This window comes from Fistularia commersonii, chromosome 31, assembly GCF_037954325.1.
Source record: "Fistularia commersonii isolate RoL2024-O1a breed Wild chromosome 31, RoL_Fcom_v1.0, whole genome shotgun sequence".
NCBI classification, from domain to species: domain Eukaryota; kingdom Metazoa; phylum Chordata; class Actinopteri; order Syngnathiformes; family Fistulariidae; genus Fistularia; species Fistularia commersonii.
In genome coordinates this window covers 8,774,923-8,799,061 of record NC_141314.1, presented here as the reverse complement: position 1 = coordinate 8,799,061, position 24,139 = coordinate 8,774,923, and the positions used below count along the sequence as shown (strand labels likewise).

Genomic DNA, 24,139 nt, shown 5'->3' with positions numbered 1-24,139 from the left:
GAGGACAGACATGAAATATTTTATGTAACCTCACCGTTCTGTGCGAAACTGTGCTTTATTATCGGAGGCCATGTCCACGCCAGAGAAAATATCTTGTTCTCAGCGGAAGAGTAGTGTGGAACTCACATGGGGGGACCAATAAGTCAAAATTGTAGCATTTGCCCGGCCTTGATGGACGACACGTCAGTTGCTTTGTCAACTATCTGTCTTTCTAACAATGTGTTCTTCACTTTTTGCAGGAGTTACGTTCCAAGAACCCCCCACGAAAAGTTTCCACAAAGTTGATCATTTTGATGGTATTTACACACTATTCCACAAATTAAATAACACATACTAGATCTAAATGAATAAAATATTCTAATTAAATGCTTGTTTCTATACATAGCTGAATGTGCCGACGACAAAATCACACAAAAACGATCGATGGAAATCAAATGTATGAACCCGTGGAGGTCTAGATTTGGAGTCACACCCAAAATTCAAGTGGAAAAAACTACACTTAAGGCTAATCCAACTTTGATATAATGACCTTGAAACAAGTCAAAATTAATCAGTGTCGCTTCCTAAGTGGACAGTTTGATGTCACACAAGTGTGACTGACTTGGAGTTACATGCTATTGCTTAAGTGTTACCTTTATTTTTTTTGAGCCGTATATTAACCCTCAACGAAAACGTTTAGGAGGCATCGTAGAACGCGGGATATCCCCCCCCCAAAAAATAAGACATGTTCACAAACTAAATAGCACAAAGTGGACAATATTCACGCTTGCGCGACAGGAAGCAAAGTGGACCAGGACATGTATGCTTGGCACAACATATAAGGTGATCAGCTGCTTCTCTGCATGAGCCAATCAACATGAGGAATGGAACAACATGCTCAATCGTCCAATAGCATGCCAAGTACAGATGGACTTAGCCAGTCTTATTCCGTATGAGATCTCGCGTGGATACAATGGTAGATCTCTTATTTTATTTTTTTTAACTATATTTTTTACTGTTTTTTTTCCCCAGTCTAGAATATGGCTATTTCATCATGGAAAAAAAAAAATACTGCAAAAAACAAAAAAGCTAAATTGCGAGAACCAAATTAAAAAAAGAAAATCAGCGAAATAGCGAGGGCGCGAAACCCCAACCGCAAAGTAGCAATGGACACAAACACACCTCCGAAAGGACATTGACCTCCAAGACGCCACCTCCTCTCTATGCATTAAAAAAACATCTCCCGCTGTGTGTTTTTTGTACTCCTGAAGGCTACTCTGGGCTCTACATGACTTGTACCTTTTGGGGCCTTAAAATAAACATCTAAAGACCAGTCTGACCATTTCATTTCTGAAAGAAGCTTCCAAAAAAATTCCACAACAGAAGCTCCACAAAAGAAGGCATCCCCGAGTGGGAATCCAACCAGGGAAGCTGCACCTCCATGTCAGTGAAGAGCGAAAACCGGAAGGCAACAAGTGAACAATGATACGAAGTCGAGGCAGGGAGGAAATTTACAGACTTGCGTGTGTGTGTGTGTGTGTGTGTGTGTGTGTCTGTGTGTGTGTGTGTCTGTGTGTACCTTTGAAATTGCAAATTTCATTGTTCTTACTCCTGCAGATAAAATAGAAGATGACACAGAAACACTGTTGCAATCCGTTATAATTCATCAAATCGATATGAGCCGATGGTTTTGTTGCACATTCCCTTGCAATGCGCGCACACACACACACACACACACACACACACACACTCACACACAGAATTCTGGATTAAAGAACCTTATTGATTCCATGTGTTCTTTTATTTTAGACAGGTTAAATAAATCACTAACTTGCAAGAACGACTTACATTGCTAAATACGTTCCAACTTTCTACAAGGGCACGCGGCTTTTGTGAGCCTGACAAGAAATAAGTGCGGAGAAAGGTGAGCGCCGGGCTGACATGGGATAATGTGTGTGCTGGAGGACAAAGGCTGCGCGCGTGGGAGAATTAAAACACCTTTGCGGTTGTCAAATACGCCAGTTATTTATTTTTTAATTTATTTTCAGTTTTTTTTTTTCTCAACAAGTTTTGAAAACTTAGCTTTCCGCCAGAAGACCAACTAAACTATGTGTGGGTAAGATCTTGTGTGTGTGTGTGTGTGGAGGGGTTGCCTCACTCTACAGACACACACACACACACACTCCGTTAGAGTCTTGGGGCCATACAAACAAAGGGTTCGACAAAATCCACCTTCTTCTAACATCGCTTTGAGAAAAGGTCTGCGCTCACACACACACACACACACACACACCAAGTCCTGACCTGCCTCAAAAAGCTAATAGAACACGCTGGCAGATGTGTAACGGGGAACAATTCACCTCGCCATCTGTTTTGCGGCAGAGCATCGCCAAACCCCCCCCCCCCCCCCCGCCTCCCGTCTCCTCCACCTCTGTCCTGCAATCAAGGACAGGATGAAATACAAGTCCCCATTACGGGGCGGCACAGCGGCTAATAATGCGTTATCAATTAGTCCCCTTGGCCACTGATCGATGCTTAGCAGGTGGTAAAAAGCCACTCTGTGCATTCAGGGCTATATCGTTGTCTTGGACGTGACGGTTCTCTCGTTTCCCGCCGCTCGGCTCGTCGGGGCCTCGGCCCGCAAGGCTCGGCTTGAGTTGCAACAGAAAAAGCATTTAATATTTCATTAAAAGATCATGTTAGGACTTGGCTGAGTTCGGACAAAAAAAAAAAAAAAAAAAAACGCGACGGCAACGCGGCGGTGGCCATTTTGAGAGCGCGGAGGCGGGAAAGGGGGAAAGAAAGCGGGCGAATTTGCTCGCGAGGAGAGATGGCGCTACGTTATGACGGCGCGCGCGAGTCCGGAGGTAATAAATTAAAGGTCACGGATCATTTCTGTTGAGCCCCGGTAATCTCCCTCTCAGGTCAGAAATTAAATGTGTCGTCACGTTACCGGCTGGGATCTAGTCAATCTGGAAATACGAATTTTACGCAAATGAATCGAGACGGTTTTAAAAGATTTACTGCGTGCGTCATCCGCGGTATTTAGACTTCAAGGAATGGGCAGGCGGCGATAAACCCCTGGGGTTATAGGACGGGGTTATATCCCCATAAAGAGGGTTCAAAGTCAGGTTATTGGAATGGGGTACATCATAAAAAAGACATTTATTAATAGCATTAATATCGAGTATAAAAAAAAAAAAATCACCTTCACAAAGCAAGAGGAAAACCTGAACGACCGCATGATTTTTTTTTTTTTTCTTTTTCCCCCTCCATCATGTTCCGTTTCCGCAGTCGTCTTGACGACGGCGGGCTCAATCAACAATGAAAATATAATCTCTGCCCGTCTTTATAAGGCAGTTGCCCGGGTTTATTGAAAAAGAAATGTGAAATGCATGTATTTTCCACCTGAGAGACTTCGCCGGCAACGACGACGCGGCGAGTCGATCGAAATCGCTCCCGTCGATGCCGGCAGATGAAATGCAAATACAATCAAATCATTCTGGGCCATACAATAATTCTCTGCTCAAATGCCAATCTTCTTCTCCTCATCATCGCTTTGATGAGAAATCAGGGTGCAGGAGAATCTCCTAATCTATTCAAACACACTGTCAGCATTGATTTGTTCTGAGGGAATATGTCTTTATTAAGATTCTCCGGACATCTGCATTTCTCCTCTTCCACAAAAGATGACCCGGGAAGGGAGTCGCTGCCGGAGCCGTGAGAGGCGGGGCGGCTTTCTGACGACAGGTAATGAGAGCCGATGGACCCGAGAATGAATCGATGTCAGACATTGATACCGGGAGAGGAAGGACAAGTTGTGACATCTCTTCCCTCTTTGCAGTGCTCACAGGAGTTGGTGAGACGCAGCGCTGAGCAGGTGTGTGTTTCCAGAGACGCTGCTGTGAAGACTCGCACTCCCTTCCACCTCCTGGGTCCACAATATTCTTCTTTTTTTTTTTTTTTTAAACCAGCTTCTACTGTTCAATTTCAACTATATTTCACAAAACCCTAGGTTTAGAAATATCACACGGCAAAATTGATCTCATTTTTTTGAATTTTGACACACACACACACACACACACACACACACACACACACACACACACATATAGAAATATTATGGGAACAATATTTGCTTGATAAAATTCAAACCTACAGCCATTCACCCTCACATTCACACCATTGTGCCATTGTGACACACACACACACACGCACACACACACACACATAGAAATATTATGGACACAATATTTGCTTAATAAAATTCAAACCTACAGCCATTCACACCATTGTGCCATTGTGACACACACACACACACACACACACATATATATGTGTGTGAAAAAAAAAAATATATACATACATATAACTATAGAGAAATATTAAACTTTTTTCAGTTATTCAGCTCATGTCTGATTTTTTGTTGCTTATTTAATAAATGACCAATTAGTGTAATTCTGTCATTTCTAACCCAAATCAAATATGTCACTTGAAACAACCTCATTGATAAATTTAATATCATAAAAAAAAATCTATCTGAGAATTTTTTTTTTTTTTTTTACAGAAATGGATTTAGAAGAGTGAGGAATAAAATAGATATATTTTAATATAAATCATTAAAGTGGCAGCTATGCATCACATGTATTAGATTACACACACAAGCTGCAAAGATTAAATATATTTATCAGAGCTTCCGTGTCATTTTATAGCACCGACCGGATCCACTGGTCCTTTGCTACCTCCTACTCGGGCCAATCAGGCGCAGTGTTTCCGCATCGCGACACACACCGCGAGGCGGCGCGGCTCCTTTGTCTTTCCTGCACCGAATCAATTCCAATAAACAGACCTGTCCGACGGGGGCAGAGGTCCTGTCCGCTCCACGCCGTTATCCACGCGTCACGCTCTCTGCCCTCTAAGCCTTGAATACCGAGCAGTCTGGCCGAAACACGCCGGCCAGTTATTAATTTAAAACACGAGCCGCTCCTCTGACGTTCTCCCCCCCCGACACGGGACGGAGTTGCTGAATATTGCCTCTGCTGTGCTGGGACCAGAACGGCTAATCTCCGAAACGGCCACATTTCTGATATTACTTCGACTCGGCGACTAGGCGAGAGGATTATCGATTGCGGCTGAACTCCCTCTGATCGGTTTGTTTTCACATTGATGTATTCGGTAATAAAAACGCCGGAGTCATTAGGGCTGCTGGGGGGGGGGGATCCCTCGGCGTCCCCGCGCGGATCTCACGGCGACCCGTTAAATAGCGCTTCGGTTGCATCGGCGATCGGATCGGGGTACGTTCAAGAGAAAGGCCGACCTGGTTTGAATTTGTCGGCGCTTCTCTCTGATTTGGACCCCTAAGATGATGGTGAAGATGATATCTCAGAGATTCAGAAGTCCTGCGGGACACAGATAAAGGCATACTGCTATTATCTGAGGCGATATTAATGTGTTTGTGACGAAGTGACGATCCCTCGGGGGGCTCTAGCCAGTGCCTTTCCAAGCGTAAACACAGAGAGTCACGTCAGGAAAGGGAGCCGTCGTAAAACTTGCGCCGAAAATGAAATATGTGAATTGAACCTACGACTCTGGTGCGGCGACCCGCGGCGTCTTCGGAAGCAGGGAAAGAAGAGGAAAGGCAAGAGTCCGGGATTTTGAATATTTGGACGACGACAGGCCATATAGTCGGTTGATGGTTGGGTCGTGTCCGGCGGGATGGCGGGATGAAGGGGTCGGAGCTGCCGGGCAGGAAGCCCAGAGGAACACCAAAGAGATGATTTATGGATGTAATGAAGGAGGACTTTTAGTTATTTGGTGCTAGAGAAGAGGACGCGGAGCATCGGGTTGGATGGAGAAGGTTGATTGGCTGCTTCCACCCTGGAGGGAGCGAGCGAAAGGAAAGGAAGAAGCGGACGAAGTGATGATCGGAGAGTTCGAACCTAATAAGCCTCTTTAAATCGGTGTTTCCCGACTTTTTTTGAGCCTCGGCCCGTATTTTACATCGGAATAATCACACGGCACACCACCAAATGGAAATAGAATGAGAGCATAGTCTGAATTTACTATTTCTTCTCCAACGAGGTAGGTGGTATTAATGTTTCTGCCACGCTGTGCGGTTGTTTGGAATTAGCGATGCAACTCAGTAGCTAGCTTTCACAGCTTTCTCACTCGTCTTGATGGTTTTCTTCAACGACAGCGCCTGTTTCTCAGTCTGTTTTCGCAGATGGACAAAATAGTCCGTGTTCTTATCTCGAAGGGAAGGGTTTTTTAGTTTGGAGATCCCGTTTAAGTCGGACGTGGCGCCGCCGCACAGCTTTTCCGAACGGAGTCGCGTCGGTCAGTTCCCCAGCCAGTAAAAGTGAATCCAAACGCAATCTAATCTTTATTGTATTGTCTTGAGCTCCCCTTTTTTACTTTCTTCTGACCACTGCTCATACTTGGGCCTTCATCTGGGTCAGAATGTTCTTCAGGACCGGAGGTTGAAATAAGAGATTTACCCCTGGCACTAAGCATCGCTAATAATTCTGCAGTTTGAGCAGCAGCAGGTAGATGCACAGGTTGATTCACTACCTGTGGCCATCTAGTGGAAGATTATTTAATTGTCCCGCATAGAAAGACATACTAAGACATTATTTGAGTTGAATAAATAATTTTTGGACCTATCAGGAGAAAGTGGGCATTTTTCCACGGCACACCTGATGATTTCTCACGGCGTGCTAATGTACCGCGGCGCATTGGCTGGGAAACACTGCTTTAAATGACAATATCCGACAGCTATTTGAATTAAATCCATGAGCACGCGTGAAAGCCGGATCCCATTAGATCACTTCCCGCCACAATCGGCTGACCCGGAATGGTTCAATGGGTTTTGGTCTTTATTCACACTGAATGTGTGATTCACTGTTGATGGGCCATTTATCCACAGAAGACCGAACCGCAGAGATCTCCGCGATGAACGGAGAACAATCGGCACCTCCTGCGGCGTCTCGTGACTTTCAAGCATCAACACATTTTTTATTTTACCCCGAGTCAGAAAGCGTCCGCTCCGACCGAAGCTTTGTTCTTAATTTGCATGAGAAACAGAACCGAGGGTCTCGGTGAGAACGGCAATCGGCTCCCGTGAACCAATTGTCATTGAGACGGGTATCTCTGACCCCGTGTGACCAGGCGGCGCCGGGGAAAGAAACATTCGCCGTTAAGGCGGGAAAGTCTGGCTGCTCCTCGCAAAAACCCCTTCTACACCGGAGGAACTTTTTCAGGAACTACACAGTTTCCCCGCGCATTCGGACAGTAAAGGAACCAGGAAGTACGACGAAAGTTCCTCGAACCGTTTTAGCTCCAAGGTCTTCTTACAGTTCCATCAGATGGAGATGCTTGGTGGAACTCCTAAGCCGTGCCCCATTAGCAGGCGCCATTTTTAGGAACTATGGTGGTCACCGGTCGGCTGTTTTCAAGGGACAAAATGGACAGAACCGGCAAGAAGTGGACCGACGAAGAGGTCCGAGCTTTTCTAGCCTGCTACGCCACAGAGGGATTTCCAGAGCTCGGAGAGGCACATCGCAATTTAAGTCTGGAATAAGCTAACGGCTAACGGTGTTTATTGTTATTATTCCTGCCGTGCAGAACATGAATGCCTTTGCGGTTTCCACCTCCATGTGGTCCATGTCTTCCTCCTCTTCTTCACGGCGTTTAAGGTGCATGTCACAGCAAACTGCTAGTGTGGATGCAAAACTAAAATGTTGTTCAGGTTGGAGATAGAAACACTGCAACCCATCTGATATTCCACAGTTATTGTTTCCGCCATGCAGATCAAGAATGCTGCGGCACCTTCGCTCCACATGTTGTCTTCCTCTTCGGATGTTTGTTTCTGGGTGTGAAGCTTAAGGTACATGTCATGGACGCCAGAGTCACGGTCGTCCCCTTGAACGCAAAACTAATAATCATTATCCTTCATTAATCCCTGAAGGGAAATTCATTCTCACCAATTAACCCATCATGGATGAACCATGAGCAGGAGGCTGCTGTCCACCGGCGCCAGGGGAGCAGTTCGGGGTTCAATGTCTTGCTCAACAACACTTTGACACACTAGGAGGAGCCGGGAATTGAACCAGGAATGCTCGGTTCCTAAGACGATTGCTCTACCACCAGCGCCACGCCGCCCCCGAAGGTTCCCCCGCCGCAGGCTAGTTCCTGGAACGTAGGTTGAGCCGAACGGTTCTTAGAACTGTTCCGTCTGAGAGCGGCTAAGGTGATGTGTCGGCGTCACCCTTGGTATGATCTGTCATTTGCCGTCAACTCGAGTGTTTGTCCAGAGTTCTCTCTGCTCCCTCCTGGAGCCGAGATGTCAAGGAGCCGCTGGTCGCAGCAATTCGGTTGCTTGGTAACAGGTATGGTTTTAGAGTCTCGTGTGACTGTTGCGCCGCTGGAGGGAGGACAATCTCAAAGTTACTCATGCGAGCACACACATACACACACACACACACACACACACACACACACACACACACATGATCCTCCAAGCCATTACCCTGAACCAGGGGTGGGCAAACTACGGCCCGCGGGCCACAACCGGCCCGCTGGTCTTTTTAATCCGGCCCGACAAAGATTGGTAAGGAATTTATACTCGATGTGAATGATTGAATGATTGGATCAATGAATGTGGGAGCTCAAACAGGAGATTATTTCAATTTTTGAGGCTACTTGAGAATTTTCCTGAGCTGAATGACACAGATTGGTTTTATGATTTAGCCTTTACTGTGGACGTACTGACACATGAATGAGCTGGACGTGAAGCTACAAGGGAAAAAGCGGTTTGTGCATGAAATGCAAGCAAACGTCAAAAACCAAGCTGGATTTATTTCCAAAGCAAATGTCAGACGAGTCCGATATGTACTGTTAACAAATATATATTTTTTTTTATCCGTATCGTTATCTTGAGGTGACCCGGCCCATCTGTCAAATTTTAAAAGTCAATGCGGCCCCTGAGCCAAAAAGTTCGCCCACCTCTGCCCTATAATGAATCCGGGCCCGATTCTAACGTCAATCGATAAACCAAATCTTAGCCTCCCAACTGGATGGTGAACTAACACAGCTTTCTCACTGTTAAGATCTTCATAACACACACACACACACACACACACACACACCAAGCCATGTGCAATGTGTATTCTTTCAGGAAAGGGGGATTAGGGGGAGCCGTCAGTAAACTCCTCTGGGCAGTGCTGACATTAAACAGCACAAGTGTTTGAGAGATCGATGTGGGTCCTCGGATCCGACAGGGCTTTGGACCGGCGTGTGTCCTTCATGACCGGACGGCCCCTCCTTCCGAATTCGGACGATAAGCTGCCGGAACGTCAAAACCGCAGCGCGAGCGGCTCTGCATCCCTTTGCTGCCACGATATGTTACAACATTATCGAACAGATGATTAGATTTTGATCTCAGATTATCGTTGTTCTATCCTGGCCGCGCTCACGTTCCTTCATCGGTGCATGTGAGGACCCTCCTATCTTCTCCCCGGAGTCCCTGGAGCTCTCTTATGTTGCAGGTTCCCAGGGGGCTTGACTTGATCTACTGCAGCAGTCCTGCCAGGCGTCCGCCATCGTTAATTCTTTAATGAATTGTAAAGCTATTATTGTAGCACCCGCTATTAGCGTGTAACTGTTAGCGCGACTGATATCGTTAGCATGAAATCATTTGTGCTCATCCCTCCCAAATCCTCATCAACATGGAAAGTGTCATCAGACACCTGGGATGTGACTTGGCATCGTTGAAGTAAACTCCGACATGGTTTGGTAACTTTTCGCTCGGAAAGAGGCAGCGGCGCTGTCACACCTTCGTCCGACCCGTTGAGCGTTGGTTTTCATTCCTAAAAGAAGGATAACTTCTGCTCTTTGACTTACACATCAATCTGTAGCCTCTGCCAGCTGTCAGAGCCCGGTTAGCTATGTGACGCGGCGTCTACTCTGATTTCCATCCGTCCGAACTCAACTTAACAGTGACCCGAACTCCAAATGAGACGAATTTTGTGTTTTCGGCTATCGCTCCGCACCTCGGCGTCCTAGAAAATTCCTCCGCACCGCCGCTGGAAACAAACCGAAATCACCGGCTGCCTCGAAGCCGACCTGCGTTTGGTCTGAGAGCAGACGGATGTGCGGGAACAGGAATCGAGGTCATGGCTGAGTTAAATCTCCGCACGTTGAACTGCATCGGAAAGCTCCGCCCAACAACCGTGCCGGGTTGCGTTCGCGGTTCGTAACACCGCCCGCATTTGTCGAGCGCCGCGTGACGTGAAGACGAAGAGGATTAACCGCGGGTGCCGTCAACACTTCTCAAAAACAGGTGCGGCGCCGGAGGAACAAGATCATCCTTTAGATTTGCCCAAAACACCTTCCCCTTTTTGTCTGGTGCTCATGAACTGAAAGGTGATCATCTTCTCAATGCGCACCTGGTTCGTTATTCCCAAGGAGCCTTTTGTTTCCACATGTTAATTTCTATGTATTTTTTGACATCTTTGTTCCGTTTTCCCCGAGAAAACCCACCATTGGGTTGACAGGCTATGGAATTAGGCTTGAAATTTGCAGATCGTCCAGCTTCATGCGCGTCATGCGTGATGGTGGAGGCGGCAGAACAGCGAGACGGGAAGTTAGGCGACGTCGGAGACACCTGAGACCGGAACCGACGGTACGGGCGGGTTTGTGCAGGCGGTGACGGGTTTCCATTGGAAAAACAGGAATATCTACAAATCTGGCACATTTCTAATCGACGGCAAACAGCGGCGGTCAGTCGTACCTGTTGCCGGGTCGACGGTTCGCTCGATCAGGTGGTTGTCCTGGTGGACCCACTCGCCGTTGCACTTGAAGTAGATCTGAGTGGCCGGCGTGGAGCGGCAGGTCAGGGTGACCGGCTTGTTTTTCACGATGTACTCGTCCTCCGGCTCCACCAGGAAGTGCGGCAGTAGGTCGGAGAAGGCCGCGGGCAGCGTCGCCGTGGTGACGTGTTCGGAGCCTTGAACGAAACAAAAGGGAGACATTTAACAGAGAAAGCGTTTACAGTTTCACGCCGTCACCGGCACCTGGAATATAAAAAACATAAATTCAAAACGCAGCGCGTCTAATGAGCGGTCGCCATTGCAGCAAGAAGATCCACCGGCTCAGTTCCAGCCTTTCTGTGCGCAGCGTGCATGTTCTGCAGGTGCTCCAGTTTCCTCCATCCGAGACCCGAAATAGCACAGATTTGTGAATGAGAGGGTGAATGGTTGTATAAAACTTGTGAAACTCAACACTTTAGACGCTCCTTTGTGCCCACAGCCATCAGACTATATAGCAGCAGTCTGTTATAACTCTTATGCTGCCGTGACAAACGAATATCCCTTATTTGGATCAATAAAATTGATCTTATGTGCCGTGTGAATGAGACGCCGAATGACTGCTTGTCTCAATGGCGTGCTTGACGATTCCTTCGCTCCAAGTGTGCGAAGCGGAGATTCCGCAGGTTCTTCCAGCCGACTCCTGTTGGACTTTCAACACTGAGCCGCCCTCTCAATCTCAATCGACTTCTTTTTCATTCATTCATCTACACGTGTGTCCATTCGTCCGCTCAGTCAGACACCAAAGGTGTTACTGATGCGCTGGTACGACTGCAAGTAATGCCTGCTATACCGTACTGTTGCTATACTGTTTATATGTTGCGCGAAAAAAATAAAGGGAACGATTAAACAAAGTGTCCACTTAGGAAGCGACACTGATTTATTTTAACTTGTTTTGAGGATATTATATCAAAATTGGATCAACCTGTAGTGTCGTTTTTTCCACTTGAATTTTGGGTGTGACTCCAAATCCAGACCTGCATGGGTTCATACATTTGATTTCCATTGATCATTTTTGTGTGATTTTGTTGTCGGCACATTTAACTATGTAAAGAAACAAGTATTTAATAAGAATGTTTCATTCATTCAGATCTAGGATGTGCTATTTTAGTGCTCCCTTGATTTTTTTTTGAGCAGTGTATATTGTCACTATATTGTTTAGGTGCAAGTTCTACCTGTTTATATATATTCTGAAGACTGTTGATTGTTTATTTTTAGTTTTCTGCTTTTCTGTTTTCTGCTATCTGCTAGTGGTTGAAATTTCCACACTGTGAGACAATAAAAGGAGTATTGCATTGTTTTCTATTCTATTTTATTGTGTTGTATTCCATGAAAATGAGAGGGTGAACGGTTGAACGCGACCCTGTGATCGACCGATCCAGGACTCGTCATCGGCCGCGACCTTGACCGAAGGGTCGACGGAACAGACAACGAATGAATGAATGAATGCATGACAGCATCTTTAGTTGCTACGAATATGGAGCTGCAGAAGAAGACGAAGACAGATGGACAGAATTAGGGAAAAGATACGTAGCAGCAAGGAAAAGAGTTGGCGGTGAAGTCCGCGTCTTCACGCCAGCTCTCAATCCGGGTCTTTTAAAAGCCCCCTCTGATGAGCCGCCGGCCGTAAATCCGCCCGTTCACGCCGTGTTCCACGCCTCCTCATCCCAGACCGACTCTCAAGGGGGCCGCGAGGCGGGAAGCTGGTGGTGGCGGTGTCTGACAGCCAGACGGCCAGTTAACCTCAAATCAGACATATGGGGTGGAGGCTTCGTTTCAGTCCGGAAGAAAATATGCCGTCCTTCACGTGCGGAGCGCGAACGACACCGTGACGCCCACAGCGCCGACACCCTTCCTCGGCAAACAGCGCTCCGCTCTCTAAACACATTACCCTCGTAGCGGGAAGCAGCGAGAGGACAGAGGAGACCGGAAAGAGGGAAATAACCTCTTTACACCACCTAACTCTCAGGGGAGGACAGTAAATCTCAAAATAAAACCCCTTTAAAGGAGCATAATATTAATTTACTGCCTGGAATCTAATATGGCCGACAGAGTCGGCATTAACAACCTTCTCCATCACCCCCGCCCCACCCCCTTCTCGCCGAAGGAGAAGACGGGAGTCCACATATCTCATAATGAAACAGCAACACTGGTGATGACCTTTCTCTCCTCCTCTTCCTCCAGCCATCCTCTATTCCTCCTTGCAGGCCGGGTCAGCGATAATATTATGTCGCATCATAAACACCAATCTTGGGATAAAGACCAACCCCCCCATATTAATGCATCTTTTTCTTTTTTTTTCCCTTCCCGTTTTGTTACTCTTGAGTTGCTAATTCATCAGGACGAGACACATCGAAGCGTGCCCCCGCCGCCGAACCCCATTAACGTTTCGTGTACATATTTAACTCTTAATGAAAAGTAAATGTTCTGTGTCCAATGACAGACGTACATCACTCGTTGACACGCGCGCGCATTTTCCTTCGCCGCCTTTGCAGGGAACGACAATGAAAATGTCTCCTTCCCCGTTCAGACGGCCGTTCGTCACCGTTTACCCGAGGAGGACGCGCTTTCCGTACGTCGGGGTGCCGCGGTTGAGGTCGCAGTTCATCACGAGCGGTCGGCTTATTGCTTCAAGTCGCCGCCTGAACTTCGCTCGTAAGCGCCGGGAGGTCGGCTCGCTGGAGTGTGTGTCGGCGCTGATGTTCCCTCTGAGCTGCGCAACTGCTTGCACACTCTCAGCGCACAAGAAAACCTACAAAGCGCAGCGAGCGCACTTGCAAATGAATAAGATATATAAAATTTTTTTGCTGCATAACTTAGTGATTGACAGGTGTCCAGCCAATCATACGATATAATGCGGCGAATCACGGCATTGCCAATACTTGCGCACATGCTCTGCCCGTATACAATACATAACGATAATAACAATGTGGCGGAGTTAAGTGACGCTAATGCTAGCATGCTAACCCCTTATCACGGTGAAAAGAGCGGGCGGCAAACGTGATAGGTCCACTCACCAAACCAAAGTAAAAAAGAAATGCTGTTCTTTTAAGTTGGAACGGCTGTTGGAGAACGTGCAAATAGAAAAACAAGCGGTGAGATTTTTTCTATTTCGAGTGAGAAAAGGTCTGCTCTGCAAAACATGCAGCGAAGCTAAAGTAGTAAGCGAGTTTTCTGATAGAAAAATAAGGACTGATAAGTTATGATCCCAGGTGTGATACTGCTGTGTGGCCTCAGCGTGCATGTCTAATGTTGGTCACGGCGGTCCTCAGTGTGCTCAGCGAGGTTGTCTGTATGCACAGACATATGAAAAATTAGAAGGAACGTCGGTCGGCGCTAATGGCGACGGGGCTACGAAGACGTGACGTCGAAGAGGCTCATGATGTTTGCTCGACGCCGGATTCTCATTCGCCGGAAGGCGCGTTGGATGTGAACTCAACTTCCGATGATGTCGTCAGTTCCTGTTTACATGTCCTTACTCACGGGTCGAGGTTAGTCATCCATTTTAGCGCGCGCGCCTTAGGTTAATGAGGTTAAACGCGTAATTTTATCAGAGAAGTGAATTGTTATTTCGCGGGAAGGCATTCCAGTCACGCACTTTATATCAGAGCCATTATGGCGGACTGATGTGCTGTAAATTGGCATAGATTATTGTCACGACACAATGTATTTCAAAGTCAACGCACACACACACACACGCGCACACACACACACACACACACACTCGCACACAGGGAGTATCAGCCACTTAGCAGACTCCTTGCGGGTCAATGAACAAATCAAATAGACATAGAGAGGCTCGACGGGCGCCGCATTAGTCTCCGGCAAACATGAAATGTGCGGACGTTTATTAGCCGTCGCGTCCAGTTCACCGCGAGATTGTTTTCGATGCGTAGCCTGGACGTAAATACAATCGGGGGCGCAAAAGGTTATTTATCGAACGCCTGGTGCGTTACTGGAACGCTAACGCTGCAGCTTCATTAACTTCCAGGGGAACTTTTTAAAAAGAAGGCCTCTGACCTGAAATGTCTGCAGCTGCTTTTCTCTCAGGAGACGATTCAACTGACCTAAAATACTTAAACAAACAAACAAAAAAAAAAAAAACAACACAATCACAACAAGGGTGCTCCAGCTGTCAGTGTAGTGAGCCGTGATGTCCGGAGCTGATTTCCTGCTGCTGCTGCCGCCGCCGCCGCTGCTGCTGCTCCTCCTCCAGCACTCGCCTCCTCTGCCCAGCTGACCATGTCAACTCCCGAGCGAGGCGCCGACCGCGTCCGCGGGGAAGAGGAGATGATGAAGTGGTAATAACAAAAAAAAAAAGAAAAAAAAAGAAAAAGGAAAATTCTTCGAGAAAAAAAAGAAAAATCCTCATGGTGACTGCTCAGAGCTCGCTCAGTGTTTTCTTACTATCTCCCATATTTTGACTAAAGTGTCAGCCTCCCTCGTAAACTTCCCGGCGTGCAGCCGAACGGGGAAAAAAGCCTCGCGTGGAAACGAAAATCCCCTTTTCCACCCCGACCTCTGAGCTGACAGCGCTCCCAGAGCTGTGTTATTGTCGTCTGTAAAATAAGCATTTACGTTGCTAATTTCAGTCCTTAATATCTTCTCGGAGAAGAACATCATCGAACGCGACGCAGTGTGAGGGTATTAGCGTGGAGGAGTAGGAGAGGGGGGGAAAAAAAGCGGTAGCTGGAGAGAAAATAACCCTCTTTTTGTGTTTTCCCCCTCATGGCAGCGACACTGAGTGTGCCCTTTGGAGCCAATTACATTTTTTATCACATCATGTCCCCGAAGGAAAGCATCATTGAGCAATCGCCGGGCATAATTTACATCACAGTGATGAACGGCAGCCATAACACATGTTTTATGACGCCATCGGGGCACGACGATGTCCTCTGAAATTAATTCCATTAAAATCACTATCCAGAATAATCAACCATTTCATTCTTAGCCGCCATAAACAACAGAACCGGGATTGTGCACATTGCAATCACTTCCTTGACGGGATTGGATTGCTGTTTTATTTGAATTCATACATATATATATATATATATATATATATATATATATATAAATATATATATATAAAATAATATACATAATATATTTATATATAATTTTATATATTATTTATATATTATATATTATACTATATTATGTATTATACTTTATATATTATATATATTATGTATTATACTTTATATATTATATATATTATATATCATATTATATTTCATATATATTATAGTATATAAATGATACATATTTTATATATATGTAAATGGCTTAACCTGCACTCAGGGTGGCTTGGAAATATACAGCAATTCACTCTCTCATTTACACTTAAAAAAAAGACATAAAACCATTCACCCTCTCATTTACACACCATATAAAAGCATTCAGCAATTCAACCTCCCATTTATGTCAGAGATATACAATCATTCACCCTCTCATTCATACGTTTTACACTAAAATATAATCATTCATCCTGCATCTGGACCAGTAAAATCATGGCGGACCAGTAAAATCAAAATCACTCAGTCCCAATTTTTCCTTTGTTTTAGTGTAAAAGAGAACAGGTAAATTAAAATATTTGCATGTAATGTACTGTTCCTTTTGAAATACACGGCGAACCTGAGATTAATTCAGAAAAGTAAGTGTAATTTCAACCACAAGATGCCTCAGTTCTGTCTTCTCAGCTCTCCGTGTATTTTTCGCCATGGCGAGTCTCATAGTGGCACCAAAACCCGCTGCATCAACGCCAAGCATACAGGTTTTTTATTAACCTCAACGAAAAAATAAGAAGTGGTCCATTTTTCTTGGAAAACCTCACACTCCATGTCCAAGTTTCCCCTTTTCTGACAACGATATCTTGCTGATGAAGGTGTCGGGTCCGACGGAAAAGCCGGTCAATTTCTAAAAATAAGTAAAAATACTATTTACAGACCCAGAAGCCACATTGCTTGCATCTGCTGTACGTTCTGACTCGCATAGTGTTGTGTCATGTCGCAAACACTCACTAAAACAGTGCGCCCCTAGCAGAAAATTTAGACAATATTTTATTTAAAAAAAGGAGTTCATGATTTTTATGTATATTATTCAAATTGTAGATTTCTTCCACGGGCCGGATTGAACCCCCTGGTGGTTCGGTACCGGCCCGCAGACCGTACATTTGACACCCCTGATGTAGACATGTATGCACTCACTAAATTGTACAATTATTGTACAATTCACCCGGTCATTCACGTCATTTACATAGAAGCATTCACTCACTCATTCAAACTTCATATAGAGACACAACCATTCATGCCCTCATTCATATGTCACGTTTTTCAGACATACAACCATTCACTCATTCATACAGAGACCATTCAGCCTCTCATTTAGATAACATATCAAAACAGAGAGCAATTCACCCATTCACCCAAGTGGCCAATTCAGGGTCTCCTGTTGACCTCCGGCACGTTTTTGGGTTGTGGGAGGAACAAATGCATTTGTGTAGATTTGATGCAAACGCATCTAGAAGGCTAACTTTGGCATACTTAGCGTGTTTGGTGTCAAGATGCAGCCGTAGATTGCACTATTTGATGACTGACGCTACGTCATAACACAAAAGACATACCGCTTTTTCTCCTTGAAGCACAATCACGTATTTGCCTTCCCGTCTTTCTTGAAACAGTCTTCGACCTGCATCAACTTTTCTCTTCCTGGACATTTCCGGATCATTTGTATTTCTCAATTCCACTTGTTGATAATGTGGGTACGCTGCAATCTAACTTTGCGGGTAGCGTGGTCGGCATGAATTATGGGAAATGTAGTTTATGGCCAATGCACGCATTTGACTTATTTATTCTAAGACAATCAGATCTTTTAAGATGTTTTCGCAGAACACATAAAATGACGTCGCGGGCCAAATGCGGCCCGTGGACCTCGAGTGTGCAGCATTTGCTTTAGATTGATTTATTGTGATCTAAAACAGCAATACAACTGAACCATCAGTATAATCCTATTCATTCTAGACAAACAGAGGATAAAACAGGATGGTATTTCACTAAACGATGACCTTGTAACAAACAAATCCTTCACAAGAGGCTCGTGGACAGAATGCGGGCTGCTGATTAGCTTAGCACAACAGTACAACTAGTATCGGCCCATGCACGGACAAGTAATACGAGTTAAAATTATGTCTGTGAAGGTTCTCAGTCACCCAGGTCATGGTGAATTCTTCTCGAAGAATTGCTTCATCTGCCAGTCTACCGTCGCTATACCTAAGAAGGGAAACGTGGAGCGGCATCTTCGGTTCTGTTCATGAAAAACGATGATCATTTGGAAGTGTGCTTGAGGGCGGCTAGCGGTAGCTACTGTCCGGACTCCACATCCATGGCCGATTCCATTCAGCGCAAGTCAGAGTTGTATTGTGCAATATGGATTCATGCGGAGATGCAAGCTACGTGAACATATATTGTACGCATAAAGAATTCTCTATATATTTATAAATGACTATATGTTTTATAAATACAATTTATGTTTTGTTTTTATAGAGGAGGATCATTTTGAGTTGCTTGCGTGCTGAAAGAGTGTGTGCAGCCCTGCTCTAGATGAATGTGGAGGTTCTTAGTCATCCAGGTCATGGTGAATTCTTGTCAAAATCTTCCTGGACTTAAATTTCTTCCACTGAAGACGTTTCCCCCTTCATCCGAGAGGCTTCACAAACTGAAGAAGCGAATCCAGTTGCCAAGACACGAAGCTTTCGACAAGTAGTTTACATAATGTTAGCATTCAACTTTGACATTTAACATAATAAAACTCACTTCCTGTCAATCACGTACAGAAATAAACCAAGGAAACCAGGTGAACGACCCAACAATTTCTGCAGCACCGAGAGGGAAAAAATAAACTCAACCGCATCGTACACATATGTGACGCGTTGGAGGAGCGTAGGGTCTACAAAAGACACCGACTGCATGGTATCCTTTCAACGCCGGGTAAATCCACAGCAACAAAGCGGGCTTTCTAACGTCACAGAAACCCCCCGGTGGGAATCCAACCGCGGACCTGGTTGCTGTGAGATGGAAGCGCTAATGTCGGCCAAGACAAACAGCGCTCCCACGCAGAGACCAGCCCAAAGAAAGCGTGCAGATATTGGCTCCGCCACAGAGGGAGGCGGGCCGGGAGTTCCTATATGAGATCATATACGATCCGACGTGACTGATCTGTGTTTGTTGCCATGACAAATATTTACCCCTCCTCGTGTTTGAGATTCAGAATACATTTTTCAGCGAGACAAGCGTGCTTCACTAAGACTCTCTCCGTCAGGCACCTTAAAGCACCCGCGTGAAATATAGACTTGCGAAAAGCAGCATACAAACAGATTTGTCTTTCTCTCGGCCAATGAGAAATGCATGGAAATATGCAAAACTACACACACACACACACACACACTCATGCTCAAATACACATACAATATCCTGCGTCTTAAAGGAAGAAGGTAGAAACAATCAATCACAGGCGGTGGAGGATTTACTTGTATGGGGGGGGGGGGGAGACGCGCAGGGATGGCACACCATGGCAACCCAGGCTTCATCAGATGGCGTTTGTATCATCGGGGGGGAAGGAGGTGTCGGGATAAAAGAATAAATAAATACAGCTCGGAGATGGAAGGACAGAAGGAGGGGGCGAATATGGAAATCACACGCGACGCATCATTGCAATGTCCCTCAATTTAAACGAATCGAAAATTGGCTTCTTAGCGTGGACGTCGGCGCCGGGGCCGCGCATCTGCACGCACATATTAATTTGGAATACTAATAACGTGCTGCCTACAGCGCTCCGCGACCGGGAGATTTCCATGACAGATGCGCCGCAGAGGCTCGGGTCACGTCATCAGCTTTCGAGGGTTGCCATCAGAGGCTGGCAACATAAACGGTCTGTCGTCAAGGAGGCGGCACTTTGAATGATTAAACCGCGTGTCTGAGTTTTGTCAAGCGGTCCGTGAGCAAAAGGAATCGTTAGGTTTTGTAAATAAGCAATAGTATTAATGAAGGCTGAACCTTTTGAACAGGAGCCTCCACATCTGCTTGTCGGGGTTTGTTTGTTTTATTCATTTTTTCCGCTTCTCCCTCCGTTGTTTGTTTGAAGACGTCCCCGCGGGGCCGACGGGGGACCTATATTTACCACCTTTTCCTCCAATTTGTGTTAAAAAGCCCAATTTGCCTTGAGAGCGAAGGGGTTGACATTTTCCAGAGGTGCGTGGAAACGAAACAGAGCACGCCTGTTACACGTAACCTTAAGTTTTCATACAGCCGATCGAAGTAGCTCAGAGTGACTCGCTTACGTTTACAAAAACAAACGGGCCAACATTTGGGAAGGTTTCGCACGTGACACGCGGCAGAGAAATGTTTATTTTATCGCTCGCTTGCCCATTTAGTATACTGTTTAACAAACTTTGAGAGGCGCGGAAGATGTTACGCACAAAATGTACATTTATAGCCACTTGCTGTATTCCTTAAATATTGGATTTAAGTTTATGAAAGGATATGTGAAAAGTTGTGAAACAAAATGTATTTATTCCAATTTATTATTGAATATAAATAAGAGCCACGGTGCACAATCTGCCTGCAGACAGCGGCCTCTCGGCTTTTGACAAAACACACACCGGTCCCAGTTCTCACTGACAGAGAGAAGGAGCCAAATGCATTTTGGGACGAACCTTTTAACTTTGATTGATTTCACTGATCTCGGCAAATATTTCATGGCTCTTTTATTAAAAAAAAAAATTATATTTCGTTTATATTTTCCAATTCATGATGGTTTCAGTTGGTACAGATTTGCATACATTAGAAGAGCAGGCTACTGGCCGTCACACACACACACACACACACACACATAATCACACACAAACACACCATTTCCAGATGTTTCCACATATAATCTCATTTCATGGCTGGAGTAGCCTCTCGAACCTTTCGGTTTTCGATATCACTGGTTTAATTACCGGCCCTGCCGTTTCCATAAACCCCGAGCTCAGTGGCGACGCTAAACCTGGGAAATTTGGTGAAGTTGCTTCTTGTGGATGTGATGCTTTGCAAAGCTTAGATGTTTAATGACAAAGCTGGATTTGAGGAAAGACCAGACCTGAGTGGGTATCCGGCTCCGTGCAATCACATCTTAACACAAGGACGTCACACAAAGTCTGTTTACCTCAAACTCAAAACACATTTCTTTTCTAAACTCAAGATACGGATTCTGACAAAACTGCTAAAATGTTTACACTGGTTTTATTTATTTATCGATGGGGATTGCGGGGGTCAAGGTACTGACGGCAGTTTGTTATATTATACCATAGCACTACATTGCATAACACTATGCAGTATTGTTGCTCCATACATAATTTCGTTGCTTTCTGGACAATAATGGTAAAATTTGAATCTGTTCCTCTGCATCTGCGCTAACATGATTTCTGTCCTCTCCCATCCCGTTTACAACAACGCCATATGATGTAATGCTTCATAACCCATTCCCCAGCGGAGAGACGACAGTTGTATTGGCCATTGCAGATCAATAGCGATTGCTCAAAATGATTATTATAGCTTATTTCTATGAAAGATTTTACATTTCTTGGAAACTGTTGTTCACTTTTCATTCATTTGCGGGGCTGCTGAAGCCCATCCTGTCATTGAGCAAGAGACGGGTTCGCCAGGGACCGAACGCTAGTCCATCACAGGGCCACATAAGGAGACGTACAAGCAATTTCGAGTTTTCACTGAACCTCCAGCAAGAACTAAACACGCTTTTGTATCGCACTTTCACACCTTCTTGGAGGGGGGGTTAGAGCGGTTGTCCATAGACTTGAACATTTCTGGTTCAATTTCCAGCTCCTACTAGCCAGTCGAAGTGTTGTTGAGGGGCGGGCAAACTTTTTGGCTCAAGGGCCGCATTGGCTTTTAAAATTTGACGGACGGGCCGGGTCAGCACAAAAAAAAACAAAAAAAAAACATTGGTTGACAGTACATATCAGACTCGTCTGACGTTTGTCCGAATGTTGTCTGACATTTGCTTTGAAAATAAAACCAGCTTTGGTTTTGAAGGCTCTGACGTTTGCTTGCATTTCACGCACAAAGTGTTTTTTTTCCCTTGTAGCTTCACGTCCAGCTCATTCATGTGTCAGTTCAGTGCATCCACAGTAAAGGCTAAATCACAAAGCCAATCTGTGTCATTCAGCTCAGTAAAATTCTCAAGTAGCTCCAAATGAAACAATCTTCTGTTTGAGCTCCAACATTCATTGATCCAATCACTCACAGCAAGTATGAATTCTGTGCCAATCTTTGGTGGGCCGGATTAAAAACACCAACGGGCCGAATGTGGCCCGCAGGCCGTAGTTTGCTCACCCTTGCCCTAACTGCTTCTGCTTATGGTTCATCCGTGATGGGTTAAATGCGGCGGTAAAATGAAGTGATGTTGTGCTCTAGGCGTAACAGAACGTGACAACAAAAGTACTTCTTATGGTTTCATTGATCCACTCACACACACCGGTTGATGACGACGACATCTAGAGCAACTTGGAGTTCAGCGAGTTGCCGGAGTTGCCAGGAATCAAACCGCCAACCTTCAATGATGACTTTCAAAAAAGTCATCAGACATAATCTGGACTCTCTGCGATCCTGAAAAGCAGCCGGAGTTCCAGCGCGGTGGCGATGTTTGCCTTCCAAGGCACGCTCGAGGATTTGCCGGCCCCCCCTCGCCTCCCCCCCGTACACTCGGCCGGGAAACGAGGTTAACCAGAAGCAAGTTGATTACAGGGCTGCACCGGAGCCACAGACAGAGAGAGGGGAAGCATTCTTAAATCTTTGAAATGGATGTTAGGAAATAATGGGAGGAAGGAAGAAGCGAAAGACAAGAGACAATTTAGATTACCAAGTTAATCCTTTAATTACCGGATATGCCCACAGCTAAAATGAGAGGTTTCGCACTCTGCAGTCGGCTGCGGAGTAATTTCCTCTGCAGAAAGTGAGGTAGACTTCCGTGATAATCGAGAGCCATGAATGTCAAAATAACGAAAATGCCGTTTTCAGATGGTAACATGAGCCGCTCTCGCGCCGTAGGAACTTTTTGCAGTTCCTAGAGCCAGTTCAGGAAATGGGCCCTTGCAGCCTTCGGACAGCAGAAAATAGGAAATAGGATTTCAGTTCCTACAAACATTTTAGGTCCTACTCTGAGGAACTTGTGACGTCCAAAGAGAAGATTTAAGTGAGAGGACATGGACTTAGTTGGCGTGGGAGAAGAGGATACAGAGAACGGGGTTAGATGGAGGAGGTGGATTTGCTGTGGTGAACCCTGAAGGGAGGAAAAGAAGAAGAAGGTACTTGTTGGAACTCTTAGCCACGCCGGCTAACCCAGATATATGACTTGTAGACTGCAGAATGACTTTTTTAAAAACCATGCTGGTCACCGGTCAAATGTTTTCTTAGGATAAAATGGACCAAACCGGTGAGAAATGGAGCGACAAAGAGGTCCGAGCTCTTCTGGGCCGCACAGAGGTTTCCGGGGCTCGCAGAGGAACAGTAACATTTTGGCCCAAAGTAAATCTGGAGTAAGCTAACGGCTAACAGGCCTGGTCACACAAAGCAGTGCAGGAAGGAGATAAAATCACTACAACTCATCTGATAGTCTGAAGTTATTAGTTCTTGGAGCCAAATTGGAGCTGGACAGTTGTAAGAACTTTTCTGTCTGAAAGCGGCTACTGTTGATTATACTGAATGAAACACCACTACCGCTAGGAATTGAAATTCAGAGCACAAATGGAACTCACTTGGGCATCCATCCTCCACACAAATGTTACCGTGAGAACTTCCATTTTGATAAAAACATGTTCTCTGCATCTCACATCCTTTCCTCTAGGAAAACACCGCTACAATTGGAATCAGAAACAGACGGCCCTTACGCTCGCTAGGTTTCCAGCCCCTCTGTCAGAAACGCGAGATCCCATGTGACGCCCGTCAACCACGTCAACCTGCCGGTTCCCGCTCATCTCGCCGTAAATCGGCGGGAGAAAAAAAACCGTCTAATTAGTGTGAGGGATCATGGAGGAGGAGAATCAGATCACGACGCGGAGATACGATCCATTACAAGGCGGAGATAAGGCATCACCTCGTTACAGAAACACAATGTTAACTCTCCGAACGCGACATCCCATAACAGGAGGTGAATGGCGGGAGCAGGGACGCGCAGAGTCGCCCGTCGATGACACTTAAGACTCAAGATATGAAGTGAAATAACATCTGAGTCGGGAATAGCGT

General features: G+C 45.6%; 1 protein-coding gene across 4 annotated transcripts in view; it reads right to left on the bottom strand.

Moving 5' to 3' along the window:
• Positions 1-24,139, bottom strand: part of unc5a (unc-5 netrin receptor A) — a 174,342-nt gene that overhangs the window by 66,675 nt on the left and 83,528 nt on the right. For all 4 annotated transcript variants that reach the window (XM_086139317.1, XM_086139318.1, XM_086139319.1 and 1 more), the window contains exon 2: positions 10,769-10,984. In XM_086139317.1, the coding sequence (XP_085995443.1) occupies positions 10,769-10,984 (216 nt within the window). The remainder of the gene's footprint in view (positions 1-10,768; positions 10,985-24,139) is intronic.